The following is a 21,344-nucleotide window of genomic DNA, read 5'->3' on the forward strand; positions in this document are numbered from 1 at the left end:
TGAAATGCCTTCAAAAAATCAAGCATTGCAATATCTCACTGGCTATAGTTGTAGATACTGAGTGCTAGATCGCTGACAACGTCAATTATTTCAGTAATAGCTCGTGTCGAAATTCATGCTGATGAGCTGTCAGTGCACTGCTGCGTTCGAAACAACTGGTTACATGCTCCGAAATGATATGCTCTAGTATTTTACTTGATGCACTTGTAATTGATATTGATCTATTTTTTGAGGGGGAAGTAATGACCCCAGATTCACGAATAGGAATAATCTTTGCTAGTTTTCATTGTCGTGATATTTTTAATGAAGTAAATGTGCAAAAGAAACCGCCATCGTATTCTCTACACTATTCCGCATATCTTTTAAAGAACTCATTCGGAATATTATCGGAGCCGGTTGCATTTAGAGGTTCTAGGCAAAGGAAAATATCAAAGATCGAGTCATCAGTAATTCGTAGAGTTCAGTATTATTAAGGTGCGAAATACAAGACTCGGGGCAGATGCTGTAATCTTTAGTGAAAACTTAAAAAAAATGTTTTTCATACTATAGTTGTATTATCCTTATCTTCTATAGACAGTCTGGAAGGCACCCTTTTATGATGACGAAAATTGTTCGGAAAACTTCGGAAAGTTGCACTGAAATAGAGGTCTGCTGCTTGTTTCGTAACCTGCTCGAGCTTTTTAACGGCATTACTTAATTTGAATTATTCAACTCATTTCCGCTTGTGATATGGATGGCTCTTCGTATTCTCTAAATTGACGCTGCATGTGGATAATGCCTCTTGTAATCAAGGAGTTACTTCTTGCTTTAAAGGGGTAGAGACACGAAATGTTAAACGCTAACGACCGGCATTATTTCTTTCATGGACGCCAGGAGATGCGTTCTAGCAAGCTTCAGTCGCAGGCGTTGAGTGGAACATAGTTTAATACCTTTTTGAATGTTGTCCGAGGAGCCACTCGGCATTTCCACCCGCATCGAGTGACGTCAAGATGCGCTTGCCCCAATACGTTTGACGTCACCGAGCCTAGTGGTTGTTCACAGGGACAACAAGTACTTCCCGGCGGCGCCGACGTAATCACCAATACGGTGGTCCAGGTTGGCAGATCGACCGTGACTTCAAGGTACACATCAGTGCTGGCGCTGACTAGGACGCGAACAGCCGGTACAAAATTGCTTGCAATTAATTATTCAAACTGCGCACTGGTATATGATCTCATTTTTATGATAAGTAGGAAAGTAGGCCTTTTTCAAGGCAGAAAAACGGACACCCCCAAAACTGCCTGTGCCTCTTTAACTTCTTAGCCTATGTGATATAGTTTCCGGGTACTGTAGTATACGCTTCGTTGCTCGAAACAATGGACGGAATAGGAAAAGTGAGGATGGCAGTGTACTTTAAACTGTCCGCGTGGATCACAGTACCAGCATTTGATTGCTTCACCTAGCGTCACCTGTGGTGGCTGAAACATGATGATGACGACGAATTTTTATGGCGCAAGGGGATCTCCGGCCAAGGAGCGCCAGGCAATGTTTTCGTCTATTCAAGGTGGGGGTCGAAGGCCCATTTTCCGAGCATTTCGCCTCAAATAAGCCGTGCACCAGGCCTGGGGAAAGCTTTCACTATTGTTTCACCGGTGGATACCGGGCGGCACTGGGGACAGAACCCCGCAAGTCCAGCATGTGAGGCAGATGCTCAAACGGCTAGGCCACCGCTGCTGTAAAACCTCGGACGGTACCGCGGATATAACAAGAAATATGAACATGATGCAGTACCAACATCGCGGGATCCACGGAACAACGTTCAAACAAGGAGCCGCACTGTACAGTACTTATGTCCGCGTTTTTTTTCTAACAGCGGCTTACTGTGAAAAAACAAAACAAAAAACGAAGTCCTCAAAGGAATCCGACACGAAAGCGAAAACGAGGTGCAAAAATATGATGGAACATATCATTGCAGAGAGTTCAGGATGGGCATGGAAAGCTTCCAAGCAGCGTTCATACCAGGAACTTTTTCCGGCCGGTATTTTGCTCTACTGCTCTCATGGACAACCTCGCTCCTCTCTAAGCGCCTTCAGTACCGAAGAGAGCTGCGCCCGCCTCCCCTCTCCCGCTTCAATCCAGCCTTGCCTCGCACGACCCTCGGCACCGGACAGCGCAACCCCGACGCGCAACCCTCGATAAGGCTGTATCTGCTTTTATGTCCGCGTACATGGAACAAAGTTCAAAGGAGATGATCCACACATGCAGGCTCATGGTAGAACTAATTCAATGATTTCATGGCGCTATTTTACGTATGACGCAGTTACCAAGGAAGTAATTGCGAACAGGTCACGAAGACATGTCTACAATACTTGACACAAATGAATACTTCTCGATGAGTGCTGCTTGTGTCTCATGACATACGTTGATGATGTCACGTTTTGCTATGGCAGTCGGAAAGACAGCGGAAAGGGCTTCTAAAAGAAATAGTTTATTGGGCATACCTGCGCCTACAAAGGACTGAACGACTCGGTGGCGGATTAGCAACAAGCGTGCTCGGCGATCGTCGAACAGAATGCCTGCAGTTCTTGGCCGCGCTCAATTTAAGGTTGGCAAGGAACTTTCGAGATAATGAACCAAAAGCAACTACAACAACCTGGAAAAATGTGGAAGCTGTTGCACGTGGCCACGATCGATCGAGATAAGTCTGGTCGCATCTCGCGTCACAAACAAAACGATAAAGCCGCGTGAACCTACAAACAGTAGTAATATTCGCAGCAATACTCAAGCTACACTATTAGCACACATGGAAGACGCTCTTATTTGACCTTAAGATAAAAAGCGGGATCCAGTGTTGCATAAGTCGTCAAGTAACACTTGTTGCTGGGCTAGTTGGTGCATAGTTCTATGTACAAACGTTAGCGCAAAATAAGAAACATTCACAAGAAAGGCGGACAAGACAACGCGCTTGTCCACCTTTCTTGTGAATGTGTCTCATTTTGCGCTAACGTTTGCATAAGTAGGCAAGGCGGGTGGCGCTGGAAACGGGACTGCCGTCCTGGTAACCAAGCCCAGCTTGGCTCTCACTTCTGGGGCCTGACTTTGTTCGTGCTCTAGCAATAATACAAAACGGTACAAGGGTGACAGTGAGCGACTCTAAGGCAGCCATTAAGAGTTATGATTTGGGCAGAATCTCTGCTGCAGCCGCCAAAATTCTTAGAGAAGGGCAAGTACCATCAGAGCTGATCTCAATGATCTGGTCCCCGGCTCATCAGGGCCTGTGGGGGAATGAGAAGGCGCACGCGACCGCCCGAGGGCTCACTTTTCGGTCGATCGCGCTGACGCGCCTCCTCCACGCGAGGAACACCTCCCATTGGGTAGACGAACTCACAGCATTCCGTGAAATAATTTCTCATTATAAGTTTGGTCGTAAGACCTATCCAGCCGCAGATAAACAGCTCAGTAGGAAAGAGGAAATCATGTGGAGGAAATTGTAAACCGGCGTGTTTCCAAATCCTAAATGGTACAGTAAATGGCATCCAGAGGTCTTTAATCCTAGATGTACGCAGTGCAACAGCATTGCAGATCTTGTACACATGGTCTGGACCTTCCCTTTCTATAAGGACCCGAATAGAAATGTACAATCCTGGGAGACCTTATTGCTCAACCACGAAGCAGGAGAACAACGCAAAGTCATCGGTCTCGTCCTGAGCGTCGCCGAGTCCCAAGGGATTCCGACCGACGGTTAGGGGAATGAATGGGCGTTTAGGCTATATAGCCTTCTCCCCCGTCATTTTTGACGGGCGCAAATTAAAGTTATTTCTCTCTCTCTGGCGCGCGTGGACGCTGCACACAGTTCTTGCGTTGGTGACTTCCATGGAAACCTGCAAATTTTTATCTTCATGACATATCTTGGATTTCATTGAGATAAACATTTAAAGTAAACACTTCATTACTTTCACCTTTCTACCGATGGAGAAATTTAAATAAATACATTGCGAATACAGAACGATCCTCTCAACCCGAACCATGCTGATTACTTTGATCCACAAGTATCTGAATGCACTACGCCTAAAAGAAAGTAGAAATTGTGGGGGTAATTTGTGCCACTCCAACAATGGACGATGTGGACTGCTTGAACGAACTTAACTTTCTCACTTTGCTGTCTTTCGCTTCCACCCTCAATCTCCCCATATAAACGACAACCAATCCTACACCGTGACTGCTCAACTTGCCAAACTTGCATTTCTTCTATATATGCATATACAACCCTCTGGTCTTCGAAGTACTTTGGCCTCGTCATATACACGTCAAAATCAATTACGTCGAGTCTATAAAGTGCTTTCGTTAGAGCTGCGCTCTCCGACCGCCGCTGGTGTCACCGAATACAATCACGTGACGCCGCTGGCAAGTGAGAATATCATTCAGGCGGGCAGGCGGAGTGGGCGCTCTTGTGAGTGGGCTTTGTGTGGTCATACGAATCAGGTAGTCCTATAACTCGTGCGGGCGTTGTGATAGGCTTTGCCAAAACGCTGGAGAAGGAATTGGGAACTGAAGTTCATATGCTTGCACACTTGACGACCCCACAGCTGCTGCTGTCATGCATCTTACGCGGGAGCGTATGTGCCCCGTAGACGTTTCTGTAGGAGATGTCTTCGCCTTTTACGATTAACGAGTGTACTTTTCCACTCTCTGGCTGCTGGGGGCATACGACAAATGATTATTTTATGTGCTGCTGCCGTCGTATGCGTGGTCTCCAGCAACGAACACGCGCTGCTCTCCGATCTGTACGTACCAATATTTCGATTTGCAGGCGCTACAACAGCTCAGTCGCGTCATCGCTTGTTTGAAAATCGGGATGCCACAGGATCACACTGGGCCTTTTCTCTTTTCTTGGGTTTATTTTATCGCGGGACTGCTTGCAGTGCGAAATTTTTTAGAATAGAACAGCAAAAGTTTGGCAGAAAACTTCGTTAATGCCATATAAGATCTCGCGCTTCCACGTATATGCGCCTCTCTTTACAAGCACTCGAGCAATTTTTATCGAGACTGAGAATGCACACACTTAAAAGAAAAGACATTTCAGTTTTAAACAGTCTCTCCTGATTAGGTGTCGGCTAGTTAGTACTCTGGGGAGCAGAAGACTCCAGCGGCGTGCCCAAAGAGCCATCCAGAGTTATAGGTGACCTGTTTGCCAATGAACACTCAATTTAAACAGATTACTGCGACCGGCGAGTACTACTTCCTCCCTCGAAAGTGTGACAGACAGAAGTTTTGTACAAGCGCTCCTTTTCGTCGGGAAGTTGTTTATGAACGCAATTTTTTCGCATATCGTAAGATTGTACCATAACAATCAATATATCCGTGGGAAAATTGGTTTTAGGGGAAAGGAAATGGCGCATTATCTGTCTCGCACAACGGCGGGCACCTGAACCGCGCCGTAAGGGAAAGGATAAAGGAGGGAGTGGAAGAAGAAAGGAAGAGAGAGGTGCTGTAGTGGAGGGCTCCGGCGATAATTTCGACTACCTGGGGATCTTTAACGTGCACTGACATCGCAACGCATACGGGCGCTATAGCGTCTCGCCTCCATCGAAACGCGGACTCCGCGTTCGGGTTCGTACCCGGGAACTCCGGATCAGTAGCCGAGCGCCCTAACCACTGAGCCACCGCGGCGGTGGGACGACTGTAGTTCTCTGCTAGTAGTGCGAAAGCACTAATCCCGAGGTTCAGAGTGTAGCAAAATCGTCTGGTGTACCTCCAAGAAGCTGGCCTAGCGCGAGCCCTCCCGCGGCACCGCCCGCTCATCGTCGTCTTCTGCGTGGCACAAATCCGTGCTTTCGCACTGGTTCGAATGTAGTTCTTTTAAAAACAATCTTTGCAGATTTTTTATTATCAAACACACGCCTCATTGGTTTTATACGGGAGTTTTAACTACTCGGTGCGAGCGCAGGGCAAACTTTAAAAGCAAGGATTTGCTACCCATCGGACAGTTAGGCCATTCGCATCAATGTCTTCAAACAGTGTATTACAATACCCCAGGTTGCCTCACAATTAAACGTGATGTTCGGGTCTCGAGCCACACGCTATTAACAGAGCTCCAGAACCGGTTGCCACTCACGCATCGTATAGACTTTTCTCCGATAGTACAGTCACGGCTATAATAATACGGAAAACACTTCTGTGATCGAACTCCTCTGACGTCTTGCCTAGGAGACACCTTATACACATGTAATAAAATTTCGCTGCTCTGCTCGCGTATATTACTAACCGACCAAGCCTCCATAGTTTCGTACGGCAGTGCGTGAGAAAAGTGCTCAGTATTATTTTTGCCGAACCTGTAGGTGTGAATCAAGGTTACTCCAATCAATAACGGTTTTTCAGAAGAAACGCATGTATAACAAGCACAGCTCTCTCGTGCCATTCTATAATTCACAAAATACATATCGCCCGCTTAGAGACCTAAAAATCTCGATTCCTGCACCGTATTAGGACGGCGGATGGGGAGAGTTGGTGTCCCATGGTAACAAGAAAATTCAAACAGCGCTAGACAACAGGACCCGAAAGAGGAGGGCACAAACACGGCGCTGAGCCGTGTTTGTCTCCTCCTCTTTCTGGTTCTGTTGTCTAGCGTTGTTTGAATATCCTGCACCGTGACGCGCGATGAGTGTGGGGTTAGGCAGCAACATAGATCGTCTAATGTTACATATGCAAAAATCGTTCATCCACTGCTGGAACGCCAAGAGTTTTTAACATGGTATAGTCGGCTAATGCTTGGTCGTGTATGTAGATTCTTGTGCAGAAATATGGGCTTTATTGATTCAAAACTCATGAAGTATTTTGAACCTTGTATAATTCAACCAAACGCCAAGCCCATACGTGCGGAAAATGTATTAAAGAGCTGGAAAACGCACAATTTAAATGCACCGAATTCTCTCTCAGTGAGAGCACTACCTACTGCATTTGATAAAATCGAGAAACAGTACACCTATTGGAAGAGAACAGGAGCATAAAAATCCTCAAAACCAATCATGGATTCATGAATGATTCAAGCCTTTTGGCTGCATAGATACCATTATTCCACTGTGATCATGAGTGTTAAAAAGAAAGTACATATTCGCCCTTATGCATCCGAATCAAGGCGCTGGCCTATTCCTTGAGCCTGATTAACGTTTTCGGTTTAACACTAGCCAAGTTAGATATGATGTTTGCATTTTCCGGCATCCTGCTGGTGAATGAGACTCTAATCACAAAAATTCGTAGAGGCGTTGGCTCCTATTCTGCCACAACAGGTTGTTGTTGTCCTCAACAAAATAGTGGCTAATTTTGGGAACCTCAGTGGATCACCCTCTTCGTCATCTTCAGCAGTGCCGTGTTCCACGTGCTGGGGCGATTCGCGCGCTTTGCGTGACAATGTTCCGAGGATCAGCTGGTGTCGCCATGACCACGGATCGCGTGTATCGTTCACGTTTGTGACAAATTTGTGTGCGCTCACACTTGGAGGCTCTCATGCAAGCTACTAGGACCTCGCCGCACCCGAGCTCCGGCTCATCGTGACCCATGCTGTGCTGGCATCCCGAGGCGCTCAACTTAATTCAAGCAGCCCGGTCTTTCCGAGCCTGCTAATCATGTAAGCCTAGAGTATTTGCTTTGCAGCTGTGTTGCAGTCTCCTGTTACGCGCATGCCATGCTGCTCTTTCTCCGCGATGTGTACATATCCGGTTTAACTAGACGTGCAATGTCCTCCCGGGGCTCATTTCGACGCAGTGAGATGAGATATGATAACTGTTATATAATGAGAACATGTAGCACTAGATCCTCGTACAACGTGCTGCGTAAATGTGCACTTTTAAGAGCTGAGTATACTTATCTAACTCAAGTAATATGCGCCGTGGTGGGCTTTGGCGTTCGGCTGTCCCAACATACCGGAATCTAAAGCCTGGACTCCATGTGCGCGAAAGAGCGAGCGACGCGACAAGGCGGCACGGCGACGCTCGCTCCGTCGCTTGTGGGCAACCTCCACGCAAGCGAAGGCGGCAGGCGACGCGAACCCGCGACGTGCGCAGCGGACTCCGTGCTTTGCGCACTCAAGCTTAGAAACACGCCCGTAACACCTGTTCTCTCTCTTAAAATTTTGTGAGTGTGCCTCATAGTCAGGGCCAAAGGAATATTTCCTCTATGGCAGCGGTGTAGCGGCAGTGGAGATAGCCAAAGGCGTGCTTGCGGAGACGAAGTCATATCACGGGTTCACGGGGGAGGTGTGCTTTCGTTCGGTGCCTGTGCACTCCGGCCTAGTAAAAACACTCCCATAAACTGTCCCCGCAATCTGATTGTAAGTGAGCAAACTATAATATACCAGTGAGAATGCGCGCCGCGAGTGTTTCTGCACAGTTGGAGCGCAGCGGCACGGTGGATCGAGCGCCGGTACCCGCGGCTCGACACGCATCTCTCCCTGCAGTACGCCCGCTCGCATGGCCCGCTCCAAATGCTGTTAGCCCTCCGCACCCAACAAGTGGATTGCTTTAATTATTAAAATCATGTAGGTCTGCCTCTCAGCTACAATACCAAATATTTTCTCGACAGTGGCGATGACCAAGACGACGGGCGGGTTTCGCGAGATGTAGACGTGAGAAACCGTGGACAAACCGGAAACGGCTTTGTGGGGCTCTGATTGGCCAGTCGCGTGGGGGACTTCGGGCGACGAGCGAAATTTTCTGTGGGTGCAGATACGAGTCACACGGCAAGCGACACATGCATTTTGCTTCGCGTGACGGCGTCGCTCGTCGCTTGCCGCCATCGCCTTCGCGCTCGCGTGAGTTTTCGCGTACATCGAGTCCATGCTTAATGCCGACTACGGCAGTCGTATTTAAACGGAGGCGAAATGCTAAAGTTCCTGTGGCCTGTGCAATGTCAGTGTTTCGATATTAATCCGGAACCCTCCAGTATGGCATCCCTCATAGGCAGCGTTCACATGCGGGGTGTTAAATTCCTGCATACCACACCGCCATCAAATTGCGATACTTAATCTGGCGCTGTCGTTATTAATGATATTGAATTATTTAAGACCTCTTAGTCCGGTATTATGCTGTAGTAGCACCAGCTCACAGGCACAACAGAGTGAACTGTTCAATCCCACGCATTCCGCGCCAGTGCTGTGAACGATGGCAGAACATCAGTCATACCTCACCCCCCCCCCCCCCCCCTAACCCACCCACCCGTAACTCAATACGGAACAAGCACATATACTTCGCAAAGCTTACATTAACTTCTCACCGCACTAACGCTCTGCAACTTCGGATGTTGGGACACAGCTCACCGTCTCAACTGTCCGGAGATCAGGGCACATACTGAATACGTTCTGTAACGCTGCCATTACCCCTCGTTATTTTACTTACCCTACCCTCCTTCCCAGAGTACATGGCTTCACTCGGGCTCGGCAGATGAACAATGGCCTTAGTGGAACAATCGCTCTTTTTCGCGGGGACTTAGTGCTGAACTCAAACACAGCTTTTTCCTCTCCTCCTCCTTCGCTCTCGCTCGCCCGGCACGGTTTTTCTTTCTCCACCTCTTCTTTACCCTCGCACCGGTTAGCCTCACGCGCTTGCCCGAGAAAAACAATGAACAGCACTCGAATCGCATAAGCGTCACTCCTCGAGCTCCTTCAATGCCTGCGCCTTACAATGCGCCACTTTTTCATTTCCTGTAAACATAACAAAAAAATGTAAGGCGCATAAAATTCATAACGAGAGATTCGGGGTCGACAGAAACAGGAGTAAACTAACACTTGCGCGTGACACTCACGTCATGCATCATTTTCGAAGTACTGCTGGCGGTCAAGTCGCGTAGCTTTCCCTGCTACTTACCGAAAACATGGAACATTAGGCGCCTATAATAGCGTGCAAAGTGTTATCCTTCCCCACGGGAAAACCTGACATGCTTTGTCCCGTTGTGGTGCACTTTGGAGAATAAATATATGCAGAATTTAACAAAAATGAACTGCTCATATGCCTTGTTGAAAGCAGACTGTGTCAAGAGAACGCTGGCCCGAGCCGCGGAGCGTTTGAATACAGTAAGGAAAGTTAATAGCGACGAATCTCAGTAAAACGAGCTTGTGTGTTACCTGTATAAACGAGAGTTTTACAAAGTCAGACAATAAATGCGTAAACACGCTGAAGAGGGCGCGCCTGATTGCCTGCCAACGAAGCGCTGCTGCTTGGCTGTGTGAGCTGGCTGAATTGGCTTTTTCCATTCTGTGGTCGTGTTTCGGGCGAAATAAGCAACATTTTCTCTGGACAATATTATCCACGTGTCAGTGACTTGGTTCATATGCCACTCAACGTGTACTGTACGCGTTGAGTGGCATATGAACCAAGTCACTCACACCTGGATAATCTAGACCGGAGAAAATGTTGCTTATTTCGCACGAAACGCGACCACAGAATGCAAAAAAGCCAATTCAGCAGCGAGAAGAGGTCATCGATGCGTAGTGGGTGTGAAAAATGAGATACATGCACGGGGACAGAATACCGAAAAAAAAACTCCGGACCATAATCAGCTCGGCATTCCTTCCGGCTTTCCGCAGCAGCGTCTTGCGGAAAGTCTACGCGACCGCATGTTCCCTTTAACAGTGTACCATACTGCACATCCACGGCCTACAGTTTATCTAGGCCCTTGAAACCGCACCACTAATTGCAGCCTAACACACAGATTGGTTAGTGCACTGCAGGCATTAGTGAACAGGGCACACCTCGCGACACTTGTGAAACGCAGGCGCTGTGCAATGGTTCCGACGTTCCCGCTTCGATTCGCGCTGCTCGTGCAACAAGCGGCCCTGCTGCTCTTCGTCATCGTCCGATGCGCGGCGATGACTGACGAGGAGCGTGCGGCCATCGTCCGGTTGCACAACCAGATCCGAAATTCCGTGGCCATGGGCAAGGAAAAGAAGTGGCCACCTGCGGCAGACATGCAGCAGATGGTGAGCGAAGCGCTTCTGGAGCGGCGCTTTTCAGTTCGAGGCCACCGCGACAAGGAGTCTTCGAGAACCGCTAGGCGTGGCAAGGTGGCAGTAGTGTGCAAGAGCAGCAATGCGCGAGGGAAGTTAAGTGAGCAAGAAAACTAACGTCCTATAATAACGCGACAAATAATGTATTAAAACAATGTTAACGAGCACGTAATATATATTTTTCGGATTCCGTTTGAAGTTGAAGCGCAACAGAAAATAATGCGCAAATAACGCACAGAATGTTAGTACCGAAAAAATAAAACACATTATACAATGCGCAAGCGCCGTACAGAATGTTAGGCTACACACGGTCACATTTATTTAATCTTACCTTTCTTGGAAAGTGTTATGAAAAATTTCATGATGCAACCCTATACTTGCGTGTACTTAATGGCGATTTTAATCAAATCGACGCCACTTTGCGGCGGCGCCGCGAACTAGTCTAGGAAGGATCGGCGCGCGGAATCACGCCGCTTGCTTTATTGCTTGAACGGTTCGCCGGCACACTCATATGTCGTTGTTAGACTGTTGCAGTATAAATGCATCACAGCAGCCTTGTTACATGAATGTTTCGGCCGCCGCAGTGGCCCAGTGCTTATGGTGCATGCCTGCTGACCCGAAGACGTCGGTTCGATTCCGGCCGCGGCGGTCGAATTTCGATGGAGGCAAAATTCTAGAGGTCCATGTAATGTGCGATGTCAGTGCACGTTAAAGAATCCCAGGTGGTCGAAACTTCCGGAGCCCTTCACTACGGCGTCCCTCATAGCCTGTTTCGCTTTGGGACGTTAAACCCCCCTAAGCCATAAACATGAATGTTTGCACACTGACGCGATAGAAGAGGCGGTGGGCGTCACTGCGCGATTCTTTTCTTGCCAATAATGGAGATAGAGGATGAGGACGGCTAGTGGAGAGTTTCGAGGGCCATGACAGTGCAGTTCTTATAAGGCGCCGAACCACTTATTTCCAAATAGACAACTGCGTGGACCTCTGTAAATACGAAGCGCTCTTTGTTAACAACCGCCGCTGAGTACAGATGAGAAATGTAAGCGCGATGAGTTTTGTGTCCCAGTAATGGCAGGTCTTATTTCGGCGTGCGTTTATGATTTGTTATCCACGAAGAGGGTGGGTTGATGTAATGATTTACTTGAACTCCATATCATTATAATTGTTTTTGCGCTTCGTTATTGCCCCGTGTCTTCGCTGTGATTGGCAGCGCACTCAGATCGGTGGATGGTAAGAAATGAATAGAACAGGAAGAAAATATTGTATTATAGTGGCCTTACATTCATTAGGTGCCTTCTATTTACTGCTTACGAACAGAGTGCAAGGTGTAGTTTCTCCAAGAAAATAGTGTGCGGGGAAGCCGATCTCCTATATTTATACATTCTAAACACAAATTAGCCTATATGGGAGTAGAAAGGAAATAAGCTGCTCTCTATTTCCCTCCATTTTAGTGGCACTGAATTGTGCTCTGGCCCTGGAGTATATTTCCATCACTAATTATGCAGAATACTTAGAGTTTGCAAAACAAACAAGTTCCCATTTAAAAACACGCAAAGCAGCAGGTACGAAGATTTTAACAGGCGTTTCAATCTTGTCTATTTGCTAACTTCAAGGCCTCCGGTGCCGCGTTTAAGAGCGTCTTCTCACTACTAACTCCATCGAGTTACTATGCTTTCCGGCGGGAATATGCCCCTGTTGCCAAGAGTAAGCATTCCGTATATTTAGCGATCGAAATGTACCACGGAACTTGGGCAGCACACCAGCAACCTGTAAAAGGAAGTACGCTAGTCCACAGCTTATTCCCTTTTTTACTCCCGTACATAGGCTAATTTTTGCTCAGAGTGCAGCTTTCCACCTGTACGCGATTGAAAACTTATATTCGTATCTAAAGTAACGTCTGTTGATTAAAATTTATGAGCACGAAAAAAACGCAAAATGGGAGCAGCTTCAGCAGTTAAACTCATGGAACAGTGAGAACGCTTCTAGCTTGTTTTGTGCGCAACCAGCGTCAGTGTCTCTTGCTTACCTGTAGCGCTCAATGCAAAAAATTGTGCTTCTAGATTTGTCAATCATCTGTTGTAAAAGTCTCCGATGTCGATGTTACAGCATGATTTTAGATTAATTTTAAAGTACTCGTCTACCGCCAACCAGTCAGCATTCCCACCTTAAGTTTTCACACGCCAGTCGGTGATTTCTTATTTGTCTCTCGTTTAGTTATTTTGCACCGTCGCGAAACAAAAGATTTACTCACATGAGAACGCCACCACCGGCAATAAAAAAGTGCTCTAGTTTATCGGGAAACTTGAAAATAAGCACGATTCACTATACTGCGCCAAAAGCAATCCCCCGTAGCGACGACGCCATATTAGGAAAGCTGTAGCCCCCCCCCCCCCCCCCCCCCCCTTCCCTTCTCCTAGGTCGTGAAAGCCAGCAATATTTTTGCCCTCTTATCCTTCGTATTATTTAGTCAGTTCTTTATACTTTTCGTATTTTACCATACAGTTCGTGCTTTTTGAATCAGTTTACATGTGTGTGTGCGTTTGCTTCTGCGATGCTTCATGTGTGTGCACCGCACGGCATCACTGCTTTCTTTGAACTTCACCGTAAAAACTTCCGCACTCCAGATGCCTTAATCTGACTGTGAACCCTTCTCACACGCAGACCTACAGCAGAAAACTGGAGAAACTTGCCGAGACCCACTTGGCGAACTGCGTGTTCGAGCCTGGCTGTGAGGGCTGCAACATCGGTAAGCTGGTTTTGAACACTGCACGGGACCGAGGCTCAAAGCCCGAGCCCGGGCCGGGCCCGCTACATTATCGTTTCACTGAGCCCGGGCCCGGGCCTCCAAGCTTTGCGTGAGGCACTCCCTGGCACGGACCGGACCCGTTCCCGCTGCTCAAGCGGTAAATTACTCACTGTGTGAAAGTATATCCTCTTACTACACAAGTAATGAAGCGGGCGTCGGAGGCGCTCAAATCTCAATAAGGCTTAAAAAAAGAAGGTGGGTTCGCCCCATTTTGTGATTTCGTCTGTGAGTAGCTCCGAAGTTCCGAGAGCCCAAATGAAAAGGATTACATACATGCGTAAAAAAAAGTTTGGGTTACCTGTAGATTTTCAACCTGCCGTTTTTTACGGCCCTCCCCAACGCCATAACATTAAAACATCTTCTCGAGCCATAGCAGACATTTATTATTATTCTTTAGCAAGCGTTATTTCTAGGGTTGAATTCACAGCTGCAATGGCCGCGTTTCAATGGAGACGAAAAGTAAAACAGACAGTTTATTGCGTAGGATGTGTTAAGACGTGAGGTGGCTTAAACCAGTATTCTCTTCTCAATGATGTTTCTCGACGCGTACTAATTTGTTTTGGCAGGTGAAGGCACCTAATCTAAGATGACCTTAGAACCCACAGCTGCCCGTTGACCAATCGATACAATATCCGCGTGACAACGTGTGGCTCGCGAGTTCTGTTTCTGTAAAATGCCTAATTGTTCTAGTTCCAGATTTTCCGGCGTGAAATAAACGAAATGCCGTGAGTAAACGTGTGAAAAAAAAAAGGAAATCTGACTGCAGTGGAGATTTTCGGATATATAAAGGTTTGTATCTGTTTCACTCGGGCAGCATCGGTGTTTGCTCAGGGTAGTGTGTTCAGGCCGTGGTGGCGCAACTCACAACGCGCCCACAAGCTGCAGACTCCTCTTTGTGCACGAAGCTGGGGCAAGAAGTACTCTGAAGCTCAACCAGTTGAGCCCTGTGCGCTGCATGCACCGGCCATACCGAGTGTTTCAAACTATTCGATACAGATTGTTTTTTAAAAAGCCGTGAAAAAGACTCTGGTACGGCCTGTGCAGTCAGAGTAGGATGCAAGGGGGTCTTTATACACGTGATAGAAGGCTAATAAAGGGCAATTCATTAACTGAAATTATTAGTTGACTTTTTAACTTTTAGTTTTAAGAGGAAATAATGTATTGCGAAGCGGAAGGCCGCTGATATAGAAAAAAACTCGCTTTTTTTAAATTTTCTAATCGGCAGCATGGTTTTTGAAACATGGAACGTGAAAAAGATGGCTTTGAACGCTCCTTAAGTTGGCTTTTCCACGTTACAAATTCAATGAATAGCGTCGCTGTGCGTGCTGTCTTCACGAGAACACTGGCATCATCCCCTGAGTCATAAAACACATACTTATGACACTTCATAAGTATTTCCTAATATTTGAGCGATGCTACTTGATGAATGTGCAGCGCAGAAAAGCCGACCTAACGAGTTTTCAAAAGCGTGCTTTTCAATTTCGACACCTCCAACCGCAATGCAGATTCCGACATTTTACACAACGAACTCGCCTTTTATGCTGACATCCTTCAATTTCTCATTGTAATATTGCGCCCTGAAACGAAAAATTATACGGTTGATTAGTTAATTTTTGGTAATTAGCCGCGTTTTCTTCCCGCTCTATCTCGTAGATATGGTTGGCATTGCCGTGCACGGACCGCACTGCGGTACATTTCAAGGCTGAAAAAATATCTATGGTATAGTTTTAAACTCCAAGTGTATCAAAAGTGAAACCATAGAAAAGTGGACGAGGGCTTAAGAAAACAGCAGGCAGGACACAATGGGATGAAAAATAGCACAGAGCGTAGACAATACACAGGCTTTACTTATCACAGCACCAAATGTAACGGTATTTTGAGCGTGTGCAGATGTTTAAGGAGGCGAGCGGCCGTCGATAAGGCGCGAACTTACTTTCTCTAACAGGCTACACAAGGGGAATCTCTGTTGTGGCAGCCTGTGTTAAGCGAAAGAAACGTCTTTGTCATTCGGACGCAGTAATGTATCGACACAGACCAACTTCATTTTGACCTCTGACGTCACTGGCTGTGTCCCGTTTCAAGTGATCACTGCATCTAAAGAAGTGAGTATACTCGCAGACGAGCAACAAAGCGTCCGTTACCGCCTTGCGCGCGCGCAGGCCTCGACGATCGCCCGGGCCAGAACATGTTCGCCATGGGGGGTTCCGCCAACTGGTCCCGTGCAGTGAACTTCTGGGGCGAGGCGCCCATCAACTTCGTCCCGCCGAGCAAGCCGGGCCTCCCCGTCCGCATGAAGGTCTCCGTGCTCAGCCAGGTAGCTTCGCTGCGCAGACGTGGGCAGCGGCCGCGCGCGAACTAGAATGCCCTCATTCTTTCTCCATGTGTCAGCTTTGAAGCAAACTGCTCTTTATCACCCGAAGCTGATCACACTTTCAGGTACGAACTATGAGACGGGAAAGGTGACAAGTCGGCCTCAAGTCTTGTAAGGACGTTTGTGAACGCCTGCGAAGCCTATTGGAACTGGCAGCAGCTTGCAGACGCTGCCTAGAGCAAGCTGAGATTGCCGATACAAACCTAAAGACAAGAAACTGTGCTGCAAGGCAAGACGGAGGAGAGACGAGGACAGAACAAGAGCTCGCTCTGCAGTGCATTTTCCTGTCTTCGCCAACAAGTACATATTTCGCGAACTAGCCCATGAACATGCGCTTTTGAACAAACCCAAAGGCTTTTTTAAACCTAACAGGTTGAGGCCATTCTGTACCACTAATCGAAAACAAGGCCCAGTGCCATGACGAAATGCAGCGCTCTATGGTGGTAGAGAGCAGAGGGCCAAGATGTACTGGGCGTAAGCACTGTTGTGCCAGAGCTCCTGGAAAGACTGCGTTTGCTGATCGACCTTAGAGTAGCGCCGGACAGAGCACGGTAGACCCGAGAGCTGTCCACAAAGCCGTAATACTCGCGACGGCTTGGAGCATACTCGAGTCAGCAGCGGCGGCCGCGGCGGCGTCTTCCCTTCTGTAGCGCGGAGCGATAGAGAGAGGGGGGGGGGGGAGAGAGAGAGAAATATGGCTCATGCCCCTTCTCGCCAGCCAAGCCGCTTCGGAGGGGCTCGGCAATCGTTCGAGGCCGCTACATCCAGACGGAACCGGGGGAAGACAAAGGTTTTCATCTTTCCTGTTCATGGCGGCGGCAGGGGGAGAAAGTGATCCTTTCCCACGCGTGGCTGCAGGCAGAACACGACGACTACTTCGGGGCAGGTCACCTTCCCGGAAATAGCTCTCAATGTTGAACCAGGTCATAGCCCGATGCTGCGAGAAAGCACCGGTGTCGCATCCTCAAAGAGTTTTTTCAGACAACGTATGGTACAGTCGCCTAGGGCGCAGACCAAAATGCAAATGGATGCCTGACAGAGAGTCTGCGCCCTTCTTGCTCCCAGTCGAGAGCACAAGACATTCAGCGCATAAAATAAGCACTAAACGAGATGGAAATACGGAGTGGTTGGTTAACATTGAAACTGGAGTTATTTCATATTGAACATTTATGTACAATTGGGCAAATACTGCGAGAAACAACAGAATACAAACGAAAAGAGTGGTCATGCCTGGAGTGACAACAGATACGTAGTGATGCTATTTTTGAAAGCTTTCAATGACTTACTTTCCTGAATAATGTTTACAGCAGGATGGTGATCGTTTAAAAAACTGGAAATTCTGTAGCTAAGTTTCTGGGTGCTGTAGTTCGTACGTATTTTTTTCTAATTATAACATATGTCCCGTGTGTTGTAGGCGTGTGTTCTCGTTAGATACTTATGACAAAACGCGGTATGATCGCAATGAATTTGTACGTAAGTAGCTAACGCTATACTTTTGTTTATAACATTCCATAGTGTCAGCAACTGGTGTTTTCTAAACAGTGGGGCAGTGTGGCTAAGGTATGGTGCATTATCTGTTAGTCGCAAAAATTTCTTTTGTAATAAGTATGTTTTCTATGCTTGTTTTAGGTGCTGTGCCCCAGACAAGAAGACAATAGTGGAAACGCGAATGTACCAGTGTGTAGTATGGTTGTTTTTTTAGCCAGATTGGCAAAAGGTCCTTTATTTTATACATACCAAACGACCTAGAGATACCGATGCGAACTTTTTCAATGTGAGGTGACCAGTCTAGATGTTCGTGAAATGTGACACCAAGAAATTTATGTGATATTACACGTTCGATAGATTCATCGCGAAATTGGATAAGTATTTCTTGTTTGATACACTTGCTGCGAGCGCGGAATATAACGTTCTTTCTGTGCCCCCCCTTCCTTACATGACGTGCGCTAGCCCATTAGACGCTTTTGAAGAAACTGTCGTCCCCATCTAGGGATCTTGGTATGGGGCAGGCTTTGAAAAGAGCAGTGCTGATGCGTGTGCTTAGCGGTTCCTCTCGAACCTCTCTTGCGTCGCTGATCTTCTTCCTCCCATTCTGTCTTATAATTCACCTTCGTGGGGATATTTTGCATTAAGTTTTCTCGTCGCCTCATCCTAACAACGTCTCCGACTTCCTCGTTCCTTTTCGGGCCTGATCACGCTACCTGAATCCCAACAGCACTGACGTCACTGTGGCCGCCATATTGTGCTACATGAGCACAGCGAAAGGCTGCACGCGCATCTAATCTGCTTATCGCCACCTGCTTCGGCTTTCGCTACTGAAGCTGGCGGTGGTTCAGGTAGTTTCGCTCCCATTTAGGAGCTAGAGAAAGTAGAAAACCCCTATACTCACCGCCCCCCCCCCCCCCCCCCCCCCCTGAATCTCTCCGGGAGAAGAAATGGCAGCGATGTCCGGGTTGAATTCGTCTTTTATTGTCCACCACTTAAAGCAGAGGGAAACGTTGTTCTTACAGAACATTTTCCTTCGTCCCTATACGCTTCATCAAAGGGGCTCTGAAAGGGGCTCCAATAAAGTTGCGGTGTGCCTGTGATGCTAAAGGACGCCGCTTCACGAATATCCTCCAGCGAGAATTTGTTTGATGCGCTTAGCAGAATCAGAGTTATCGTAGTCAAAAATTTTAATTTCAACGCCATCGTGCCTTTCCCTCTCCACTTGTCATTTTTTGCACGCTAAAAGGCCGGCGCTCCTCTGCCGGCTCCACCGCCGGGGCCGGTGCTTCCTGACCCGCCAGAGCTGCGCCGCTTATATTGGCCGCGGTCAGGGTAGCTGCCTGATGTCTGAAAGAATCTAGCGAGTAGCCACCTCTGAACTGGTATACACGCAGGAGTGGTGCGACTGAGAATGGTGCGAGATGAAAAAATTGGCGGTGGTTTATCTCTGGTTAAACCTGGAGTGTTGCGATAGCTACAGCTGGCTGAGCGGAACTTCGTCACGGGACAAACCACGTGACAAATCACGTGACGAATCACGTGATCAGCCACGGCGCCGCGCCGCCGGAAGCTGCTCCGCACCACGTGACCAACCACGTGACAGCGTGGCGGCGGCGCCACGCGAAGGCTCGAAATGCTACCGCAATGTAGCTATCGCTACAAAAGTCGCCGGAAAAGGCTCGCCAGCTTTAGCGCGTGATTGTGGGTGCTCTGCTGCGTGTTGAAATGTATTATTTGGCTCAGGTGTTCTTGACAACCCAATGCATTGATTGAGTGAGTTGATGTGCTCTCCTCGGAAGGTGTTTCAGATCCCCTTTAAGATCGCCTCACGGCCGTTGACTCCGGGCCAGAGCTAAGTACTGCTGCAGCAGCATGAGGTGACACAGTATTTTCGGCTCTGTATTCGTCCACATCGGCTGAGTGTGGGTTTACTGGTTGTTGTACTGTCGAACAGCGTCGTTATGGCTTTTTATTAACTCTGATTCTTATTTGAGTTTTTCCACTTCAAAGAAAATAAACTAGTGCAGCACAGAGTCTTTCGTTCTCGTCTCTTGCGCTACCTTCGCCATGAACAGAGACTTTGTTACTCGCATGGTGACGTTCGTCTACGCAGCGAGAAATTCTCTTTGACGACAGCATTAAGACGCGCCCACCGCAGTGACATCAGGTGAATCAAATACAGAATCTCTTGAACCAAAATAATAACCTTATTGGGCAGTTAACTATGACGGATCGCTGGAGGTAAAATATAGAAAGAAACTCGCGGGAAAAAATAAACTCCTTGCTTCGTTGTGTTCACTGTAGGGATTATCTCGACGAGCAACGATTCTTAAACTCAAAGGGGATCGGTGGGTGTTGTGGGCCTAGCGTGCGCCTTGCTAAAAAGACGTGTATCTAACTGGCCGCATTTTTCGGGCTGTCATCGAACTGGTAATCTTCTGAGGAACTCACCACACGGCTACACAGGCATTGGCGATCGTTCGATCAACGAAATAACGAGGCAAGTCGCATAAATAAGCTCACGCATATTATTTTTTTAGAGCTCGGTTTTAAAAGTTTGCAGAAACCCTCCATTGCTTTTCGCGGCAATTAGCAGTCGGACGGGCTCGCTTGTAGATGCGCCCGCACGCACGCACACGCGCTCTCCTCTGATTGTCCGCTATCCGGCCGACTTCCTGCTTTTGGCATGGGTGCTCGTCCGCTGAGAGGAGGCCTTGACGCAAACGCAGACTGCCGCTTCGGGGCAGCGCTTAACCTTGAGATGCAAGAGCGTCTGGCGTCTTCGTCCGCAAACGCGTATCTCGCGGGCATGTGCTTCGTACACGCGGCTACACGTTTGCCCTGTGCACGATTTCTCTTGGGCTGGCTGAAACGAAAGGGGGAGGAAACAGTGCTCGGGGAAGGTGACGAGATCGGGATGGAGCTACGATCCCGTCGCCCAAAAGCTGCGCAGCTTACTTGCCTTTTTCTTTTCTGTACGTCTAATCATGCAAGTGTGAATTTTAACTACAGAGAAAATTAATCGGTTTGACCGGAGGTGTTCACCCATTCGTCTCGCAGGCGCGCACATGAGATTATGAGTTTTATTGAGATAGGATAGCTGAGGCAGGTGCAGTGCTCGGCTAACTGATGACAAATGAGAGATTGTTCTATCCTTCACTGGGCGCAACCGTGCTGACACTGATGATAATTCCCCTTTAGGAACGTTCTCCGGCTTGGCCATCTGCTTAATCAGTGCGGGAACACTGTCCGTGCATAGGTAGCCGGCGCTTCATGCGACTTGTGAGGGCTACGTCCAAGTCGCAATGCATGGTTCTTTTTTTTTTGGGGCGAACAGGCTGGACTTAAGTTCAACAAAGCTGTTTGTTGGGCTAGTTGGATGCTCATAATTTTGAAGAAAACGTAAGCGCACAAGAAGACGGGGACATGAGACCTCTGTCTCTCCCCATATTCTTATGCGCTTACGTTTCCGCCAAAATTATTAACTTTAATGTTCCGCATTTTGTATATGAAATTAGGAATAGAGAAAGGAAGGCACATTTGTATACAGCAGGGGCCTAGTGCAGGCGGCTCCGTACCCAGTGGTCGCAAACGTGTTCACGAAGTTGTTTGTTTGTTACCTTTGCATCGAGCTTCTTTCAAACGATGGGCGGGATTCACAAAACTTCTCCCTATATGGGGAGAATGAGTGGTGGGACATT

At 47.8% G+C, this 21,344-nt stretch overlaps 1 protein-coding gene across 4 annotated transcripts in view; it reads left to right on the plus strand.

The window, feature by feature from the left end:
* Positions 1 to 21,344, plus strand: part of LOC144094538 (venom allergen 5-like) — a 32,964-nt gene that overhangs the window by 3,982 nt on the left and 7,638 nt on the right. For 2 of the 4 annotated variants that reach the window (XM_077628452.1, XM_077628455.1), the window contains 3 exons: positions 10,744 to 10,948; positions 13,640 to 13,724; positions 15,944 to 16,098. In XM_077628452.1, the coding sequence (XP_077484578.1) occupies positions 10,744 to 10,948; positions 13,640 to 13,724; positions 15,944 to 16,098 (445 nt within the window). Of the gene's footprint in view, positions 1 to 4,677; positions 4,764 to 7,367; positions 7,604 to 10,743; positions 10,949 to 13,639; positions 13,725 to 15,943; positions 16,099 to 21,344 lie in introns of those variants that run through there. The other 2 variants (XM_077628453.1, XM_077628454.1) reach the window with 2 other exon arrangements.

This window comes from Amblyomma americanum, chromosome 6 (assembly GCF_052857255.1).
Source record: "Amblyomma americanum isolate KBUSLIRL-KWMA chromosome 6, ASM5285725v1, whole genome shotgun sequence".
Classification (NCBI taxonomy): domain Eukaryota; kingdom Metazoa; phylum Arthropoda; class Arachnida; order Ixodida; family Ixodidae; genus Amblyomma; species Amblyomma americanum.